We start from the raw sequence: 17318 nt of genomic DNA, 5'->3' as shown, positions 1-17318 counted from the left end.
CCTATCCGTAGCAATAGACCAGATCAGCCTGACCGAGTGTTCCCCGTCCTACCTGCCGACCGACCCCCCCTGACACGTAGGGTCTTTATAGGAAAGGGGGACTATAAATTCCCTTTCCTTTCTCTTTTCCTACCTTATCGTTAGATAGACTTAATCTGAGCTACCAAGTTATTCCAACAGGGCTTAGCCCACAACAGGAACTATCTTTAATCCCTAATATTTCCATGCATTAGAAATACGGGCATACGCTTTGCTCTACGGGGAGTATAGTGGGAAATTAGATTGGTAACGTAGCATTTTCTGGCCGCAGTGCTTACGAGTCACGTGCATGCATTCATTCAGAAGCCCCACCATTCTCTTGCTTGCCAGGAAGCGATTTCGAGGTTAATAGACGTAGCCCAGAGGTTGAACCGTACCAGGCCACGTTGGTTCTACCGCCAAAACGACCGGAGACATATTTCGGTGGTCTCTGATAAGTCTCAGCGCTGACATTGCGATATTAGCCAGAATTGAGGCATGCCCCTCAGAAAGTGGTCCCTCTTGTGACCATTATCGACATCATCCAAGTCGCCCACAATGCGATTCTTTATCCTATCTTGGGTGCCGTTGAAGCGTACTGTGTCAAGAGTCACTGGTTCAAACAACCATGTCTCGCGACCTGCTTACTTTAGCCAAGACACGCTGTCTCCATTCAACGCTGCTACTACAATCCAACTCCTACCCACGCTGCCCCATATCCCAAGACACTCAACTCCGACCCGCCTCTACCCATTCATCCGCTTCTACCCATACATGATGATGCTCTCCATAAAATAAGCTACTCCGTGAGGTTGTAGATCTTCTGGATCTTAGCCAAGATGGACTCAAAGTCAATGTTGAGATCCTTCAGCAAGCCTGTCGAGAAGTCAAACACCCAGCCGTGGACGATAGGGAACCCGTTTGCCGCATAGCTCTGCTGAACCGCCGCCGTCTTGATGATGTTGCGGCACTGCTCCACCACGTTGAGCTCCACCAGCCTGTTGTTCTTGGCCGTCTCGTCCTCGATAGCGTCGAGCTCGTCCTCGTGCAGGCGGTAGACGTCGCGAATGTTACGCAACCAGGGGTTCAGCAAGCCCAGGTCCTTGGGGGTCATGGCAGCCTTGACACCGCCGCAACCGTAGTGACCGCAGACGACAATGTGCTTGACGCCCAGGTGGCGGACGGCGTAGTTGATGACGCTCATAACGTTGAGGTCGGTATTGACCACGAGGTTGGCAATGTTGCGGTGGACAAAGGTCTCGCCAGGCTCGAGACCAGTGATCTGCTCGGCGGGGATGCGCGAATCACTGCAGCCAATCCAGAGATACTCGGGTGTCTGGCCCTCGGAGAGGCGCGCAAAGTAGCCAGGGTCTTGGGTTTGCTTGCTCTCGGCCCATTTGCGATTGTTGTCGAAGATCTTGTCGTGGGATTGCTTGAGGTAGTCAATTACTTCCTGAGGTGGTTGAGTCATCTTGGACGCTGGACGAGCGGGATGTGTATTCGGGGTGGGCGTGGTACGCTGGGGTCGAGGACAAGAGCAGATAGTTTTCTTGATTGTAGGATGAAGAGCAATCGATCGAAGGAGGATGCGCGAGGAGCGTGTTATAGATGTCGCCGGAATCCGCAGGGGCAGCATTGGGACAAGGAAAGGTCGAAGCGAGGGATGGAGGGACGGTACTGTCGGCGTCACGGCGGGGACTCGGGAACGGTACGCAAGTACGTCCAAGAAGCTTTGGGGTGGGAGGGGTAGAAGTTACTCCCTCAGCGCCGCGACTTGCAGAATTGGCGCGGGATGTGAATGTAATTGGCTCAATTGCGTCGGCAGGAGCTCCAGAGGATGCAGATAGGTGATGAAGAGCAGGTCGGAGTGTAGCTCAAGCGGTCGCTCGTGAGCCAGTGTCTCGATTCCCGGGAATGGCTTTGCAATCGTCGTCGTTTCGTTGAGCGTGATTCCTGTCGCGATAGGGTTCTGGGAAGAAGATTGGGGATCGCAGGCTTGGCGTCATGTCCTCGTTAAGGCATTTGCGGAGCCGGCAAATCCCGGCTGAAACCATCTGCCGAGATCAAGCACGAGTTCCACATGATCCTTGGGGAGATCTTGCTATCTTGGTCGATTTCATGCGTGCTTTATTGACGATGCTACGTAGTATAACAAACTTCCAACGGGCATGGCTCTTCTATTTTCCACGTTGTGATGATGTTGGCGCGTTTGATCTATGTTGGGAAATTCTGGTTTGTGGCAGCATCAGGCTCGTTTGAATTTGTAGTCAGCAGACAATTGCGTTGCTGGTTGAATGAGCTTCACCGCTTGGGATATGCCACGTCCACATCCCTGTTACCTCCAATGCTTTTGTCAATGTTGCAGTATTGCCCCCGATGCCAGAGGTTTCTGGCTGTGATAAAGAACACACGGTTGCGGGTAGGTTGGTATTGGAATCGGATCCGTTTGCCTTACCCTGCAGGCCACGATCATACACAAAGTGCATCCGATCTTCACTCTTCGGTTGTAATTCATCTTCAGTCACCGCCAACCTTCCTCGACAACATTGACTTGCCACTCATTGCTCGCAGCTCGTCCATCTGCCCGGTCACTGATGTTGTGACGACATTCCACATGCCTTATCCGACCAATTGGCCATCGCGGATCACGGTATCACCCACTCATCCCGGCTTCCTCTCACGAACGCGCATCCATGCTGACGCGCCTGTCAGCTCCAATGCTTCAACCCCAGTTCAATTCAAACAAAGAGCTTCCTTTTTAGTGCTAGTATAGTTGTCCAGCACGTGGAATGACGTGTTTCCTATTCGGTCAAGCTTCGAAAGTCCCATCACCAACACGGGTATGCAGCCAATTGGTCATCCTGAGCGGGGACGCTTTAAGCTCATCTCGACAGACCATCGTGCCAGGAACGTGGCTAACCTTGAATCTCAGGCGCGGCATCAAGTTGCGGGGTGACCAAGAACGCAATGACAGTTAAAGCGGCCATGCAGCCTACAGAAGGCCGTAGTCACACTGGTGCGGCCAAGAACATAACTAGCCATGCAGGCTCCCGAGCCGCTTTGACGCGGATTCTACTCTAGGTCATTTCTTCGGACAAGATGCTCGTTCGCTCACTCTTCCTCGCGGCAACCGTGTCAGCCTGTGCTCGCGACTTCTCGCCCGCCAAGCGCCATACCCATCGACAGCCTATCACGAAACGCAATGAGGAATGACCTCCTGTACTCAACGAGCACGAGACTGTCCTTGTCAATGCTTTTGACAATGTGACCATCGATGAGTGATCCGAATACTACGGTCACCAGAACAAACTCGCCGGTCTGGGCAAAGAAGCTGTCCAGTGGACGGTTGATTGGTGGACGGAGATTGGGCTCGAGGCTCACCTGAACGAATACCATGTGTACCTCAAGCTACCCTTTGAAACCGGAACTGAGCGTTACGTGGGACAATGGCACAAGCGAAGACATCAACCTTCAGGAAGAGGCTGTTGAGGGTGACGATGAGACGGGTAGGAAGGACAATCAGCCGATCTTCGACGGGTACTCTGCCGGCGGCACTGTCATGGCTGAGTAAATCTACGTTGGACAAGGCTAAATTGCAGACTTTGAACGACTGCAAGAACTTGGTGTCGGTTTTGGAGGCAAGATTGCGTTGATGAGGTACGGAGGGCTCCCGTGGGCTCAAGGTCAAGAATGCACAGGATCACGGCGCCATCGGTGCTGTCTCTACACTGATCCTGGCGACAACGGCGAGTACACCGTAGCCAATGGCTGCGAGGCTTATCCAGGTAAAAGTCGGTTGCTCAAGCCGGCGGTGCGCGTTTGCTGATTAATTGATAGGCGGTCGCGGTCCGGCTAAGACACCCCGAGTCCGTATAGAAAGGATCTTGTCTCTTTCTCTCGACGCGCCCCGGCGATCCGACCACTCCTGGATACTCGTCCCATGACGGTGTGGAGCGAGCCGCTGTAGACGATTTCACCTCTCAGATTCCCTCCATTCGTATCTCGTACGCTGCCGCTTAGCCTCTATTTGCCGCGCTCGATGGCCATGGTCATACTGCTGAGGAAGTCAACCGCACTGTCTGGGCTGGTGTCCTCGAGGCCAATTACAACACCGGACCTGCACCAATGGTGACACTGACCTTGGAGAATGAGATGGAAGAGAAAATTGCGCCAGTGTGGAACGTCATCGCTACCCTCAACGCCACTAATACAGAGGAGACCATTGTGATTGGCAACCACCGTGACTTGGATGATCGGTGGCAATGGCGACCCGAACTCTGCGCTCTGCCATCTTGGTCGAGCTCATCAGGGCATTCAAGGCTCTTCTGAAGACAGGCTGGAAGCCCAAGCGCAACATGTAGGTGGTTTACCACGCCTCAAAAGCGACCTCGTAACTAACAGACATAGTGTCCTTGCATCGTGGGATGCGGTAAGAGTATGGGCTTGTTTGATCAACGGAATGGGTCGAAGACAACATCAACTGGCTCACAGAGACAGCGGTCGCGTATCTCAACATTGATGTTTGTGTCTCTGGTCCGCGCGTGGGACTAGGTGTCACACCTGAATTGCACACTATCAGCACCGACCTCTTCAAAAAGGTCATCGCCCCTAATGCGGGCGCCTTCAAGGAATTTCTGTACGAATCATGGCAGCGCGATGCCGGTGGCGAGGTTGGGCTTCTTGGCAGTGGGAGTGACTATACTTCCTTTTTGCACTCTGGGATCAACTCGGTAAGCTCAATCTACAAAGGCGTGGAAGCTTCATCCAACATATGCTAATTGAGTCTGCGCAGCTCGATATTGGATCCAGCAATGGGCCTACTGACCCAGTATGGCACTACCACTCCAACTACGACACTTACAATTGGATGACAACCTTTGGGTACCCAGGCTTGTTGCAGCACGCTGCCATCGGAGAATACCTCGCTCTCCTCGCATTCACCTGGCCGACGATGAGATCCTTCCGATTGATGTCCGGAACTATGCCACCGAGGCTTGCGGCGTATGAAGATGATCTGAAGGACTTTGCTGCCGAGTACGGAGTCGATATTGATCTGGAAGAGCTTGATGACGCCATCGAGACATTCTCGGCTCTAGTTAATAAGGCAAATGCCCTCGAGAACCAAGCCAGAGCGTTGCAGGACGCAGACCTCATCAAAGTCGTGAACCACAAGTATGCCCACTTCCAGCGCAGCTTCGTCTCGCAAGGTGGTCTGCCGGATCGTGAGTTCTGCAAGCATGTTGTGACAGCACCAGGCTTAGATACTGGTAAGCAAACTCTTTGCCAATTAGTAAGAGAGATTTCTCTAACAAGTTCTCAGGCTATGCCGCAGTCACTTTTCCTGTCGTCACGGAGGGCATCCAGCACGACAGGCTGGATGACGCGGAGGAGTGGATTTATAAAACGGTTCAGGCAATCTTGAGAGCTGGGGAGATCTTGAAGACATGAGGGAAAGCGTTCCTGGGTTTGGATCAAGTCTTGTGTAGAGTGGGCAGACGTAGGTCGTATGTTAGCATGAGGTTGCACGTCTTAGCGGTCGATGCCATGCTGACTCGACCGGTGTGCATCGCAAAACAACGAAACAATCCCTTTAGCCTGGAAGATACTCATTGTGAATTCAGGCGTGTTATTCAACCGAACTTGTAGGGTTGTGGGTGGGTTTTCGCACGTGTGCACTTGAAGCGCGACCATCATTGGTACGTCTTCTGCTCCTCTGTATTTTCTCGGTCACTACCACCTCACTCTCCGACTTCTAAAAAGTTCTTAACACGACATTCATTCCCTTCTACAAGACTACTCTATACTACCGCCTTAGTGACTATCTCCTTGGACATGGTATACGAGCAAAGGCGTAAGGTTGTTTTTTCCTTAGTTATTACATATACTAAGCTACGCGATCTACGCGATAAGAGGGACGTGGTAGGTTTAGCCTCTCCGACGTATAGAATTGCCTCTCGTGAAGAGTTACCTTAATCTCTTCCGCGCGAGTACCTCTTCTCCTACTTCGGTATTATACTATCGCGGGCTTTCTCTAATTGTATCACCAACTACCAACAGCTTCTTTACCTTAGGGTCCAAGAAGGAGTTACAGCCTTACCGCAGTATTGCGAAACTTACGCGCTCTTACGGATCGACCTCTTACGATCGCTATTTTTTAGGCGGAGTTCTACGAGCTAGCTAGGTGACCCTAGCTAAAGACACTTAGCCACAAGGACCGCTAGCTCTGTCGACTAAGTAAAAAAGGTATAAAGTAATGAACCTACCCTTCAATAACTGTTATTCAACCCCAATTAAATCCTATGCTAATAAATAGTGGGTGTAGTTGCGAGCTTGTTCTAATAGGGCTCGTTATGCCCCCTCGACTCGTGCCTTTTGGAGAGGGTGACTACGAGCCCCCGAGATCGAAGAAGTCTCGAAAGCTCTCGAAATCTACGAGACCGGCATCGATAGCGCATACGCATGTTCCCCGAAGCGATACTGATAGACTCAACCACTAAAAGGGTGAACGGGCGGATGCTTCTCCATTCGAAGCTCAGAGAAAGCTCAGTGTCATAGAAGCTCCAAGGCGAGGAATCTAAAAAGCCAACGAAAAATAGGAAGAGGGTCGCCGCAACGAAATCTCACAAGCAAAATGGACCAAATGCAATCTAGGGAAATGCAGATCAGGAGTTGCTCTCTGGGAATGAACAGCACGACAATGAAGGCACAAGCGGCAAACATGAATAAAGCACATCCAATATGGGCACTCTGGTAAAAAGTATTCCAAAGCTAAGCACACCTTTAAGGCCTTGGGTTCCTTCAAGTGCAGACATCTGGCCGACTCGGCCATCTACGATTTATACCATGTTGGTGCTATACAGGCCGACCAAGCATGCGAAGCACTTGGAAAGCTGGCTTAGAGCAACATGGATGCTCCAAAATGACGCAGACAGTGAATTTGGATACTATAGGCATTCAAGGCGCGCATCGTGGTTGGGCAAGAATCTTATACAAGTCTTGGCATGCGATCTTGACACAAGCCGTCTCCTGACCTCATTCAGTGTCGTCTTTCCGTTAATATATTGAAATAGCGCGAGCATAGATCCATGCCCGTTGTTAATTAATAAGAAATAATGTCTACATGGCCGACAGCGACTCTAATCACGCAGGCCCACGTAAGAACACCTCGCACTCGAACCAGCCTCAAACTCCTCATGTCCCAACATCCCTGCGCAGTAGACTGCACGTAGTTAATGATTATGTCTTGGGACCTCTTTCTGCGCCAGGCGCTGGTACTTGGTCGCTTTGCGCAAGACCATACCACCAGACAACTGCCCTGTCTCCTGACGAAAGATCTCCTGCCACGGCGTAGCGCTCTCTAGCTCAACATGTCCGGCTCCGGGACTCTCCTTCCACCGTCTCGCCAGCTCAGTCTCATCGACAAGGATGTCAACGCGCCTCTTCAACAAGTCTATGCGCAGTTGATCGCCGTCCTTGAGAACAGCAAGGTTGCCGCCCGCGGCCGCCTCGGGGCTGGCGTGTAAGATAGATGGCGAACCCGATGTGCCGGATTGTCTGCCGTCTCCAATACAAAAAAGGCCACCGACACCTTTCTGGAGCAAGTGTCCCGGTGGGCACATGTTGACGACCTCGGCTGCACCGGGATAGCCTAGGGGTCCAACGTTGCGCATGACAAGGATGGTTCGGTCGTCGATTGGTGCCGTCGCCAGGCGTTGGTGGTAGTCTTCGGGCCCATCAAAAACTGCGACAGGACCCGCAAAGGCGTTTAGGTCCTTAGGATCAGAGAGAAAGCGCTTGCGGAACGATTCTGAGATGCAGCAGGTCTTCATGATGGCGGAGTCGAACAGGTTGCCCGTGAGGTGCATGAAGCCGGCATCGTGCATGAGAGGATCGTGGTATGGGCGAATCACGCGTCGATCCCACGAGTGCTTGTCGCACACGTTCTCTGCTATAGTTTTGCCGTTGGCCGTCAGAGCATTACCACGCAGCTTGCCCTGATCAAGCAATTCTGCCTCAACGGCTGGCAGACCTCCGGCGCGGTAGTACTCCTCGCACAGATACTCGCCCGAAGGCATGACATTGACCAGAAGCGGGATATGGTAGCCGTGTATATCCCAATCTTCCATGGAAAGATCAACCCCCATGTGCTTCGCAATGGCATTGATGTGGATGGGCGCGTTTGAGCTGCCACCGATAGCTGCGTTGGCGACGATCGCGTTCTCAAATGCAGCCCGGGTCATAATGTCGCTTGGCTTCAAGTCTTCCTCAACCATCTCGACGATGCGTTTGCCTGTTTCATAGGCGCACTGGCTCCGGCAGCGGTAGGCTGCTGGTATAGCAGCCGAGCCAGGCAGTGCCATGCCCAGGGCTTCCGCGAGGGCATTCATCGTCGAAGCTGTGCCCATGGTATTACAGTGACCAACCGAGGGCGTACTGTGGAAGCTTTTAGAGTTGAAATATCAATCGGTCGAGGGGTTTTGACTCACCCTTGAGAGATATAGTCGATCATTTCGTGCTCGTCAATGACACCTTTGAGGCGCAGCTCTCTTCCTTTCCAAACAATGGTGCCGGACCCAGCGAGTTCCCCGCGGGAGTGTCCATTGAGCATGGGTCCGACATTCAGGCAAATAGCTGGCATGTTCTGGAGCTGTTAGGTCCCAGCCAAAGAGTGATTCCACGTGCAGGGACTTACCACAGTAGCTGCCGCCATAAGACAAGCCGGCGTCGTCTTGTCACATCCAGTCAGCAGCACGACGCCATCCAGGAAGTAGCCAGTCAGGACTTCAACGAGGGCCAGGTAGGCGAGGTTGCGATCCAAGGCGGCCGTGGGGCGTCGGCTCGTCTCTTGAATGGGGTGCAGTGGGAACTCAAACGCAATACCACCCGCGGTTCGGATACCCTCTCGTACTCTTTTCGCTAGCTCAATGTGGTGTCGGTTGCAAGGGGAGAGATCGGATCCCGTCTGCACGATGCCAATCATGGGCTTCCCAGACTGGAGCTCTTCGCGTGTGAGGCCATAGTTGAGGTACCGTTCGATGTAGTTGGCATTCATTTCAGGATCGTCCCTGGCATCGAACCATGCTGACGATCGATACTTTGATTTCACATTCTTTCGCGTGCGAGACTCTTGCTCCTTGCTCAGGTGTAGTGCGTCCAGCTTGGCTTCGAGCTCAGTGTTCCGCTGCTTCAGTTCGTTGAGCTGCTTGACTGCATCTTCAATGTCGATGGGCTGAGGTCCATTGTCGTCGCAGGAACAGTCTTCGCAAGACTTGGCCGTCGAGCAAGACATTCTGTATGTTGCAGAAGTGAGTGGGAAAAGTTGTTGTCATGATGTTTGTACCAGTGATCAAGTGCCAGGAAGATGAAAACCTTTCATTAGACAATGACAGGTCCTGGAGGCTAGATGCGGTGGCTAGAAGCTGTGAGACTCGGTGCTTAGTCTGTAGCTCACCTTCAACTCGATTGTAGCTCAGCCTTGGACTACTAGATGCTAGTCCAGGGCGTGTGCTACAGTTGCGCGTTGCCAGTTGCTCCCGCGCCAGTGCACCAGATGCGTGGGGGAAGAGGCGAGCTGGTGGAGATTCTCCAACAGTCTTTTGCCTCTTTGGGACGGCCGCCAATCCAAAGATGGCTGAAGATGATGCAGTGAGTCTGCAGAGTGACCAATATGGGAAGCGTGGCTTTTGAGACAGAAGCACGGGCCCGATGGAAGTCGCTCGCGCTCTACACACTCTCGAGAGCTCCCACGACGTCCCACGGCCGAGGTTTTTAATGAATATCTTGAAACGAGCCCTATAAAAAAACCGCCATAGTGGCGTCATGGTAAGTGGGTCAACGGCCGTCGGAATCTAGTCCTCTTTGCCACTAGATTGATAATTGTCCTCTCTGGTTATCTTTGAAGCTTATCGTGGCCTACCACAAAAGTAGGGACTGCATTGGCAATCCCTGTCGTGGTCCATTACTGTGGCACCCAGTTAGCGTGCTCACGAAAATGAACCCACAAAGTCTTCACGTAAATAATAACTGATGTGTAATCATTGAGGCACCGTGCGTGAAACAGGATATAAGTTGAAAGTGAGCACTTTAGATAAGCTCCCTCTTTAGTTCTCGTAGACCCTTGCTAGCTCCACGCAGCAAATGTCCTTGCCTCGGCCCAATGCGCTTTCCCCTCTGGGAAGCAACCAATAAAGATAATTAGTACATTAAAATTGCGTCTGGTCGTGAGGGTATGCAAGATCTCTATATTCATGAGGCGGCTACAATAGCCTTGTCGATGGCTCCGCTGATCTGCCCAATAGCTTGGCGCAGCTTGAAATTGTTAGCGACATCCCGACGGGTGGTTTCGGATATGGCATACCTCTATCAGGACATCCTGTGAGCTGTGTTTCACCAGGTACTCGCTCAGCTCTTGGATCGAGCCAAACTTGTTGACAAAGTACCTAAACACCCAAGGGAGGAAGGCCACTTGGTCGTCGAGGGTCAGGTGGTGAAAGAGGTCCATGGCGCCAGCCAATGTGGCTGTGTCTTCGGCAATGAACGAGTGAAAGTACAGGTACGCAAAGAGACCCATGATGAACTGGCAGTCCATGCGATCGGTCATGCCGCCATGTCCAGGGATGGAATCGCCAAAGTCCTTGATCTTGAACGTGCGCTTGAGCCCAGAGGCAAAGAATCCGCCGAACGGAGCGATGAGAGAGGCGAATGTGGCCAGGGCCAGGGCATGGAGCTGCATGGGCATGAACGTGACGGAGTATGTGGTGGCCTTGGGTAGGAAGTAATAGTCTGGCAGCGTGTATGTGTGGGGGATGAAGACGGGGTTGACGTCGCATTCGAGACCGGTGAAAACGTTGGCGCCGAGGTCCTACGGGGATCAGTCAAAGATACAGGCCAGCCCAGGGAAGGAGGGCAACTCACGTTGACAGGGCAAATAAAATATTTGGAGCGGCTCATAATGTTGACCAAGAGCATCGCCCAGATGATTGTCATGATCCATGCGCCGACAAAGCCCTCTACTGTCTTCTTGGGCGACAGCTTGATGAGCTGCGTGCGGCCAAACATCATGCCGCAGATGTAGGCGAAAATGTCGTTGGTGATGACGAGCGCAGCGGGCAGGAAGAACCAGATCATGCCGTCAAAGATGTTGTTCATGACAAAGTGGGCCTGGAACACGATGAGGTACAGCGCCATGTGCGTCCAGGCAAAGTTGGTGAATTGGAACTTGTAGTGGCCAGCCTGCAGCGAGGCGACAAAGAAGACGAAGCCGAAGACGTAAAGCGCGAAGCTGATGAAGCGATGGTGGGTCGCCAGAGGGGCGAGCACCTTGTCCACGAGCAGGATGTGCTTGAAGTAGTAGAGCACGGTCTCGCCGTAGAGAAAGTACATTGTCGTCGCGAGCCAGTACCAGTTCAGCGACTTGGTCGACCGCAAGGAGCGCGCTCGGCTGGGCACGTTGGCAATGGCGATAACTTCCTTGAACGAGATGATTTGAACGGCGGTAATGATGAGGATGATGTAGATGTGGCCCATGAACAGCGCGCCGAAGAAGATGGCGATCATGATAAAAGTCCATAGTGTACGCGTCCAAAAGTTGGCCTTTTTCTTCGCGGTCTCGGCCGCTTTCTGTTCTTCCTCCGATGGTGGTGGTTTCTGCGGCGGGAATGTTAGATATTGCACTCGTGGGCGTGCAAGACACGACGAGACGGAGTGCTCACCTCGTCTACGGGCTCGAGCGCTTCCTTGCGACTGCGCGTGGGGGAGCCAGAGCCCTCCTCGCTGACGTCGCTGAAGCTCGACCGTCGGCCATCCGCTTGGCCATTTCGGTGTTGGAAGCGCACGCCCTTCTTGGACCTGCCGCCTGTCATGGTGCTGGGCTAGGCCTCTTTAGGCGGGGAGCAGAGCAGCTTCGCGAGGGTCGTGACGCACGGGATGCGCGCAGGTGCGGTATGTCGCAGCTGGCGACGCGCGCGGCGCGGGAAGAGAGTTCGACACTTGGTAGGTTGTGACTCGCGCCGGCTGTCGACGGGAGCAGGAAGGTTGACAATCTCGAGAGTCTTGCTTGTTAGACCACAGAAGAGGGGGAGTAAAGTAGGCCGTGATGTAACGAAAGGAGGGTAAGAACAAATTGGGCGACGGTGGAGTCGCTCGCTCAACTTGCAAAGTCGCTCGGATTTCCTCGATTTGTAACTTTCCGATTGGCGTTTAGCGTGTCAGGTCGCAGTCAGCATGTGTCAGTGCCACAATCTGAACTACAACTACTTGTATGCGGAGGTTCCGGTCGGATTAAGAACAAAGATCTTCGAGGTTGAAATCACAACACCAGTCACTTGCTATTTGTCCTTTCCATCAAGACAGGCTTGCGGGGGTTCCAAGTGGCCTGCCTCTGCGTCCGCTCCCTGCAGGCTGATGTCTTGCTTGTGGCTGAGGCTGTCGCGTTACGTCACGCATTTGACAGTTTGACTCGAGCCGCATTAGACGAGTAGAATGAAGCGTGTCCGTAGCGGGAGGCTAGCAGTAGGTCCAAGGACAAGCTGAATTGCGTTTGACCCCGACTCCATGTCCTAGTTCCTCGTGAAGTACGGATATGCTTAAGTTGGAAATAGGGGCCCGTCTACGTAGTGTACAAATTTTCGACAACGTCCGCCTGTCTAATTTCCCGGAAACCTCGGGGCTCGTTTCTTCGCGGCGCCAAACCTCGCACTCGGCTGAGCTAGCCGCTCTATTCGCGGAGCTCCCGAGGCCGGCTTGCTCGAGCGGACATCGGGCATGTGAAGTACCGCGAGCCGCATTTGTGAACTCCTGAGTCCTGGTCCATCTTCGCGAGCTGCGCTGTCTTGAATGCGACTCTCAAACCACTATGACGTGTAGATGTGTGGCTTGACAAGGCTTCAACGCAAGCTCAGCCCGCCTGACAGGGGCTGGTGGCTCATAGTTGCTTCAGTGAACACGAGGGCCCTGCGCCACATTGGCATGTCATCTCAGCCACATCACCCTCAGGGACGGCAAGCCCCTCAACGCGTTGATGTCGAACGGCGCGTCTTCAATTCACACTTGGGGCGCCGCACGCCTCGCGCCACAGAGATTCATGGCCTTCCATGGACCTCGACGAGTTCTCCGACGATGGGTTCGACGACCTGCCGGATAATGCCCTCCAAGAACTCGAGAATAACGCAATAAGCTTCACCCAAGCACACCAGCACACCCAGCACCAAGAGCGCCTCCCACCCGCCCGACAGCAACCACAGAGGGCATTCTCCAACTATGGCTGGGATGAAGATGACGACCTCGACACTTCGGAGGTCATCAATCCCGCCGGCGCTCCCTTGGGACGCCCGCTGGTTGACAATAGTCTGCTCAAGCAGCCCCAGCAACCGCCCGCTCAAAGGCCGCCGATACCACCGAATCCGAATTGGAACCCGATGATCAATCCAGACAGCCGTGTAACTACTTCAGTAGCAGCAAGATCACAATATGCTCCCCAGCAAACGGCGGGTATTGGGCGTCCCCAAGCCAGCCAATTCACGAAGCCTACTCTGCCATCGCATCGCTTTGGGCCGTCCCAGGGTTCGCAGCAGCCGTCGAATCTCAACGAGAATGTCTTCTCAGCATTACAGCAACGTGTCAGAGCCCTCGAGGGTGAGCTCAACGCTGCCAAGGGCGAGATCTCCATTATACGTGCCAATTCAACGAAAGCCGACCAGGAACACAGCGCAGAAGTGATCAGGTTGCGGCGCACCAACGCGGAACATATTGCTCGTCAAGAAAAAATGATCGAGGCCGCCGTGGCCGCTGAGAAGACGGCTAGTACCGAGCTGCAGTTCTTGCAGCAAGACATGCGTGATGCCACGCACCGGCCCAAGAGGAGAGAGACGTCCAGAACCAGGCGGGACTCGGAGGCAACGACGCCGAAGAAATCGACCAAGGCATGGAACGTAGCTGATGGCTTCGATGGCATGGAGATTGCGAGTCCCAGCAAAGGCCAGGGGCGCGGCCGTGGGGGAGCCGGGTCTGTCGCTGTCCATGTTGGAGAACGGACACCGAGCAAGAATAAGAGGAAGCGACCTACCATGGATAGTCCTGTGACGGCGCTGGAAACACATACTGATGACATTTTTATGGTGGACAGACCGGCTGCCGCCCAGTCGGTGCCTCCAGCAGCTGCCGTAGCGGCCATGGCACCCGCACCGCTCTTCGAGTTCCTCCAGCTCGTGCTCGACCACGCCTCGTTTCATTGGGAACCGCCGACGTTTGATCTCCTGGCGCGATATTCCTTCCCATCCGACCCAGATGTGTCTATGGCGACCCACATCTTCCAGACCTTGCCGATGATGGGACACCCGCAGCGCCCGATGCAACTCTTGGTGGACTTTGCTGAGCATGTCGTGGGCCTCTGGAACAGAGCCTTTAATGAAGAGTTGTGGCAGCCCATCAAGTACCTGGTGGCACTTGTGACATTCACGCTCCAGCTGCATACGACGTACGTTGCGCCCCTCATCGTGACCAATCTTGCCAATGTTGTGCAAGTTACCATACGGAAGCTAGCAGAAGGACGACACCGGTTGCCTGATGGGGATCTGTCGAACAGCGACGAGTACCGGTATCTGGAGCAAGACATTGATACGACGGACTTGATGAGCCTACTCTATGCCTGTTCGCTGGCTTGCGTCACCACGATTATGGAAACCGACCACGGTACTGAACTGAAGATTCTCGATTTTTGGCGGCTCATGTCGCTGGACTTTGTGACTCTCCTTCTGACACCAAAGCAGAAGACGGACGACATTATTGGCATGCTGGAGATGCTGGCCACGTCCTCTTTGCCCGACTCGCTAGGCCCTATACTAGACGACAAGGAGCCAGCGTTTGTCGCTCGTCTCGTTATCGAGCGTGTGAGCGCAAAGCTGGTGGAGGTCCCTCTATCAGCCACGACGGAGGCTGAGAAGCGCTGCATTCGAGTCTCTGCATTAAAGTGCCTGCTCACATTTGCCCGATACCCGTTCGGCGCCCAGCAGCTCGCCGCACACGACAACGCTCTGCCCCGAACGGTCACTTGCCTCAGCGCCGCGATCGACTCGCTCTACGACATTTCCATCCCCTCGCATGCCCTGCCTCAGGATTCCGATGCACCGCCGGACATGGCATCTCCTGCTGTCGTGCTGTATCGCATCATATCGCAATGCGTGCTGTTGCTGCATACTCTAATTACGGACACGCCCGACATTGCCCAGAAATTGGGAGTTGCCTACGGATGCAGTCAGCGGTACCTCATCGCTTTGGGGAGACTGACCTTTGCCGAGGAGGATCTGGTCATGGAGGCGGGCATCGAGGGGTGGGTTGTCGAGATGGCCCACGAGTTGCTGGAGATGGCCGTTACGCCCGATGAAGGCGAGACTGTGAGCCAGGTATTTGGCGGTCTTTGAGGTAACGGACGTCTTGGAGACTATCAAAAAGCTACACTGCGAGCATCCACACGCGACAAGGTGGACCATAGAGTCATGCCAAAGGGATCAACCGCCTCATCACATCAATTCATATCCGCTACCGTGCAATTCGTCTCCATCACAATACTACGAGTTTCGACCACAAAATCTCGCCCGACACCCTAGCTAATCAAACCCTTCAACGCTGCTCAACAGATCTACTGAAAACTGACATGCACATGGTCCCTGCTGTCCGTCAGTGGCAGACCGAATTAAAAGTGGGGGGGCAGACTTACCAATGATTCTGCGTAATATCACCACGGTCCTCCATCGTTCGCCACTGGCTCCAAGGCTTGGGCGTGCCATCCGTGGAAATGTGCCAGATCTTCTGTCCCCAGATGACATACTTCAAATTCATGGCGGAGCCCTGTTCCATGACCCACTCGGCGATATCGATACCTGAAAGCGTAGCTTGCTATCGTTTCCAGCCCTGTCAGTGTGAAATCTTGTACACGGAGAGGGTGCACTTACACCACCACCGTCGGCAATCATGTAGTCAATCGCCATGCCGCAGCAATGGTCCGAGCTTCCAGGACAGGCGCAGTCCCGAATACAGAAAATCTCCCTCACTCGGCCGGGGAACTGGGCGACGACAGTTCTGGCACCGTCCACCGCGACAGCCTTGCAAGAACCCACCGCCGGGAAGCTGGGTGCGGGATAGCCACCCCATCCGTTGGCCGTGGAGCTGCAGCACTGGCTCTGGCTAGGTCCAGGGCAGAGGCCAGGCGTCGATGTGCCTGCGCAATCGGACGTCCAGCCGCAGGCGGAGGAGGAGCCCTGACAGGAAGGTTTGGTGCAGCACTTGATGTCTGCTGCATCCCAGGGGCAGAGGTTGTTGTGTGAGGTGCCGCCGGCCGAAGAGCAGGCAGATGTCGAGACACAGACGCCTGCGAGGTCGTTGGGGCCGTAGCAGGGCTCGTTGACAGCAGCAAAGGCTGGTGAAGCGAGGAGGGCAAGCTTGGCTAGCATCATGATGGGGTCAATTTCGTGGAGACAGTATATTGTGTGCTTGTCAAATTCTTCTGCCCAACTTGAGAGCTGAGAGACAGGTGCTTTATATCGATCTAGGCCAATTGTCGAATCGGTCAACCTCTGCGATCATACGTATCAGTCAAGTACACATACGTACAGGTCGCATTTAGGGCGATCACCCCCACACCCACGCGTTGATCGTTCAGCCCCAGAGCGGTGATCGACACGCAGGCTTACCAGCATTGGCAGGCCATTATGCGCAAAGAATGCCCTGAAGAGTTTAGCCTCGGCATCTGCAAAGGTTCGTTGCTTAAAATACGGAGGCCAGTCGAGCTTATTGTGCCGTACAGGGAAGGCTGGCCTCCAGCTGCATCATGTAGGATTAGTTAGGACGTCGGTGGCGTCTATCACGTAGTGAAAACAACATGAGGCATGCGGCCTGACGTGTGACGCGGGGAAACTCATTGTAATCATGAAGTGTTCTTTGTTCATTACCGCAGGGACAAAGGACATTATACAGGTTCTGTCGTTACGTCGACCAAGACGACGATGGCTGAGGCTGTTACCTCAAAACGCCCGAGCCACTGCCACCTAAGCCAGTGCCCGATCCAGAGTCTGCATCTCCTGACAACGATCCAGAGCCTGAGCCACCAGAGCCGGTGCCCGATCCAGAGTCCGCATCTCCTGACACTGTCCCAGAGCCTGAGCCACCTAAGCCAGTGCCCGATCCAGAGTCTGCATCTCCTGACACTGTCCCAGAGCCTGAGCCACCTAAGCCAGTGCCCGATCCAGAGTCTGCATCTCCTGACAACGATCCAGAGCCTGAGCCGCCTGTGCCAGTGCCCGATCCAG

General features: G+C 53.9%; 6 protein-coding genes across 6 annotated transcripts; 2 read left to right on the top strand and 4 right to left on the bottom strand.

The window, feature by feature from the left end:
• Positions 1-817: 817 nt before the first annotated feature.
• On the bottom strand, positions 818-1489 carry J7T54_004896 (uncharacterized protein; the record flags this gene model as incomplete). The annotated part of the gene is made up of 1 exon (XM_051510605.1): positions 818-1489. One exon carries the CDS (start codon positions 1487-1489, stop codon positions 818-820), a length of 672 nt encoding a protein of 223 aa, XP_051358516.1.
• Positions 1490-4280: 2791 nt separating this feature from the next.
• On the top strand, positions 4281-5466 carry J7T54_004895 (uncharacterized protein; the record flags this gene model as incomplete). The annotated part of the gene is made up of 4 exons (XM_051510604.1): positions 4281-4375; positions 4598-4748; positions 4811-5285; positions 5351-5466. The coding sequence occupies 4 exons, from the start codon at positions 4281-4283 to the stop codon at positions 5464-5466; spliced, it is 837 nt and encodes a 278-aa protein (XP_051358515.1).
• A 1781-nt stretch (positions 5467-7247) lies between these two features.
• On the bottom strand, positions 7248-9307 carry J7T54_004894 (uncharacterized protein; the record flags this gene model as incomplete). Its single annotated transcript, XM_051510603.1, has 3 exons — positions 7248-8451; positions 8505-8659; positions 8711-9307. 3 exons carry the CDS (start codon positions 9305-9307, stop codon positions 7248-7250), a joined length of 1956 nt encoding a protein of 651 aa, XP_051358514.1.
• A 956-nt stretch (positions 9308-10263) lies between these two features.
• Positions 10264-11879, bottom strand: J7T54_004893 (uncharacterized protein; the record flags this gene model as incomplete). Its single annotated transcript, XM_051510602.1, has 4 exons — positions 10264-10326; positions 10376-10879; positions 10933-11664; positions 11730-11879. 4 exons carry the CDS (start codon positions 11877-11879, stop codon positions 10264-10266), a joined length of 1449 nt encoding a protein of 482 aa, XP_051358513.1.
• Positions 11880-13109: 1230 nt separating this feature from the next.
• On the top strand, positions 13110-15434 carry J7T54_004892 (uncharacterized protein; the record flags this gene model as incomplete). Its single annotated transcript, XM_051510601.1, has 1 exon — positions 13110-15434. The coding sequence occupies one exon, from the start codon at positions 13110-13112 to the stop codon at positions 15432-15434; it is 2325 nt and encodes a 774-aa protein (XP_051358512.1).
• A 292-nt stretch (positions 15435-15726) lies between these two features.
• On the bottom strand, positions 15727-16466 carry J7T54_004891 (uncharacterized protein; the record flags this gene model as incomplete). Its single annotated transcript, XM_051510600.1, has 2 exons — positions 15727-15909; positions 15966-16466. 2 exons carry the CDS (start codon positions 16464-16466, stop codon positions 15727-15729), a joined length of 684 nt encoding a protein of 227 aa, XP_051358511.1.
• Positions 16467-17318: the final 852 nt, after the last annotated feature.

The sequence above is a fragment of the Emericellopsis cladophorae genome (assembly GCF_022114955.1).
Source record: "Emericellopsis cladophorae strain MUM 19.33 chromosome Unknown NODE_134_length_17318_cov_115_715794, whole genome shotgun sequence".
NCBI lineage: Eukaryota > Fungi > Ascomycota > Sordariomycetes > Hypocreales > Bionectriaceae > Emericellopsis > Emericellopsis cladophorae.
Note: the sequence above shows the minus strand (reverse complement) of the source record. Positions and strands in the feature narration are given on the sequence as shown.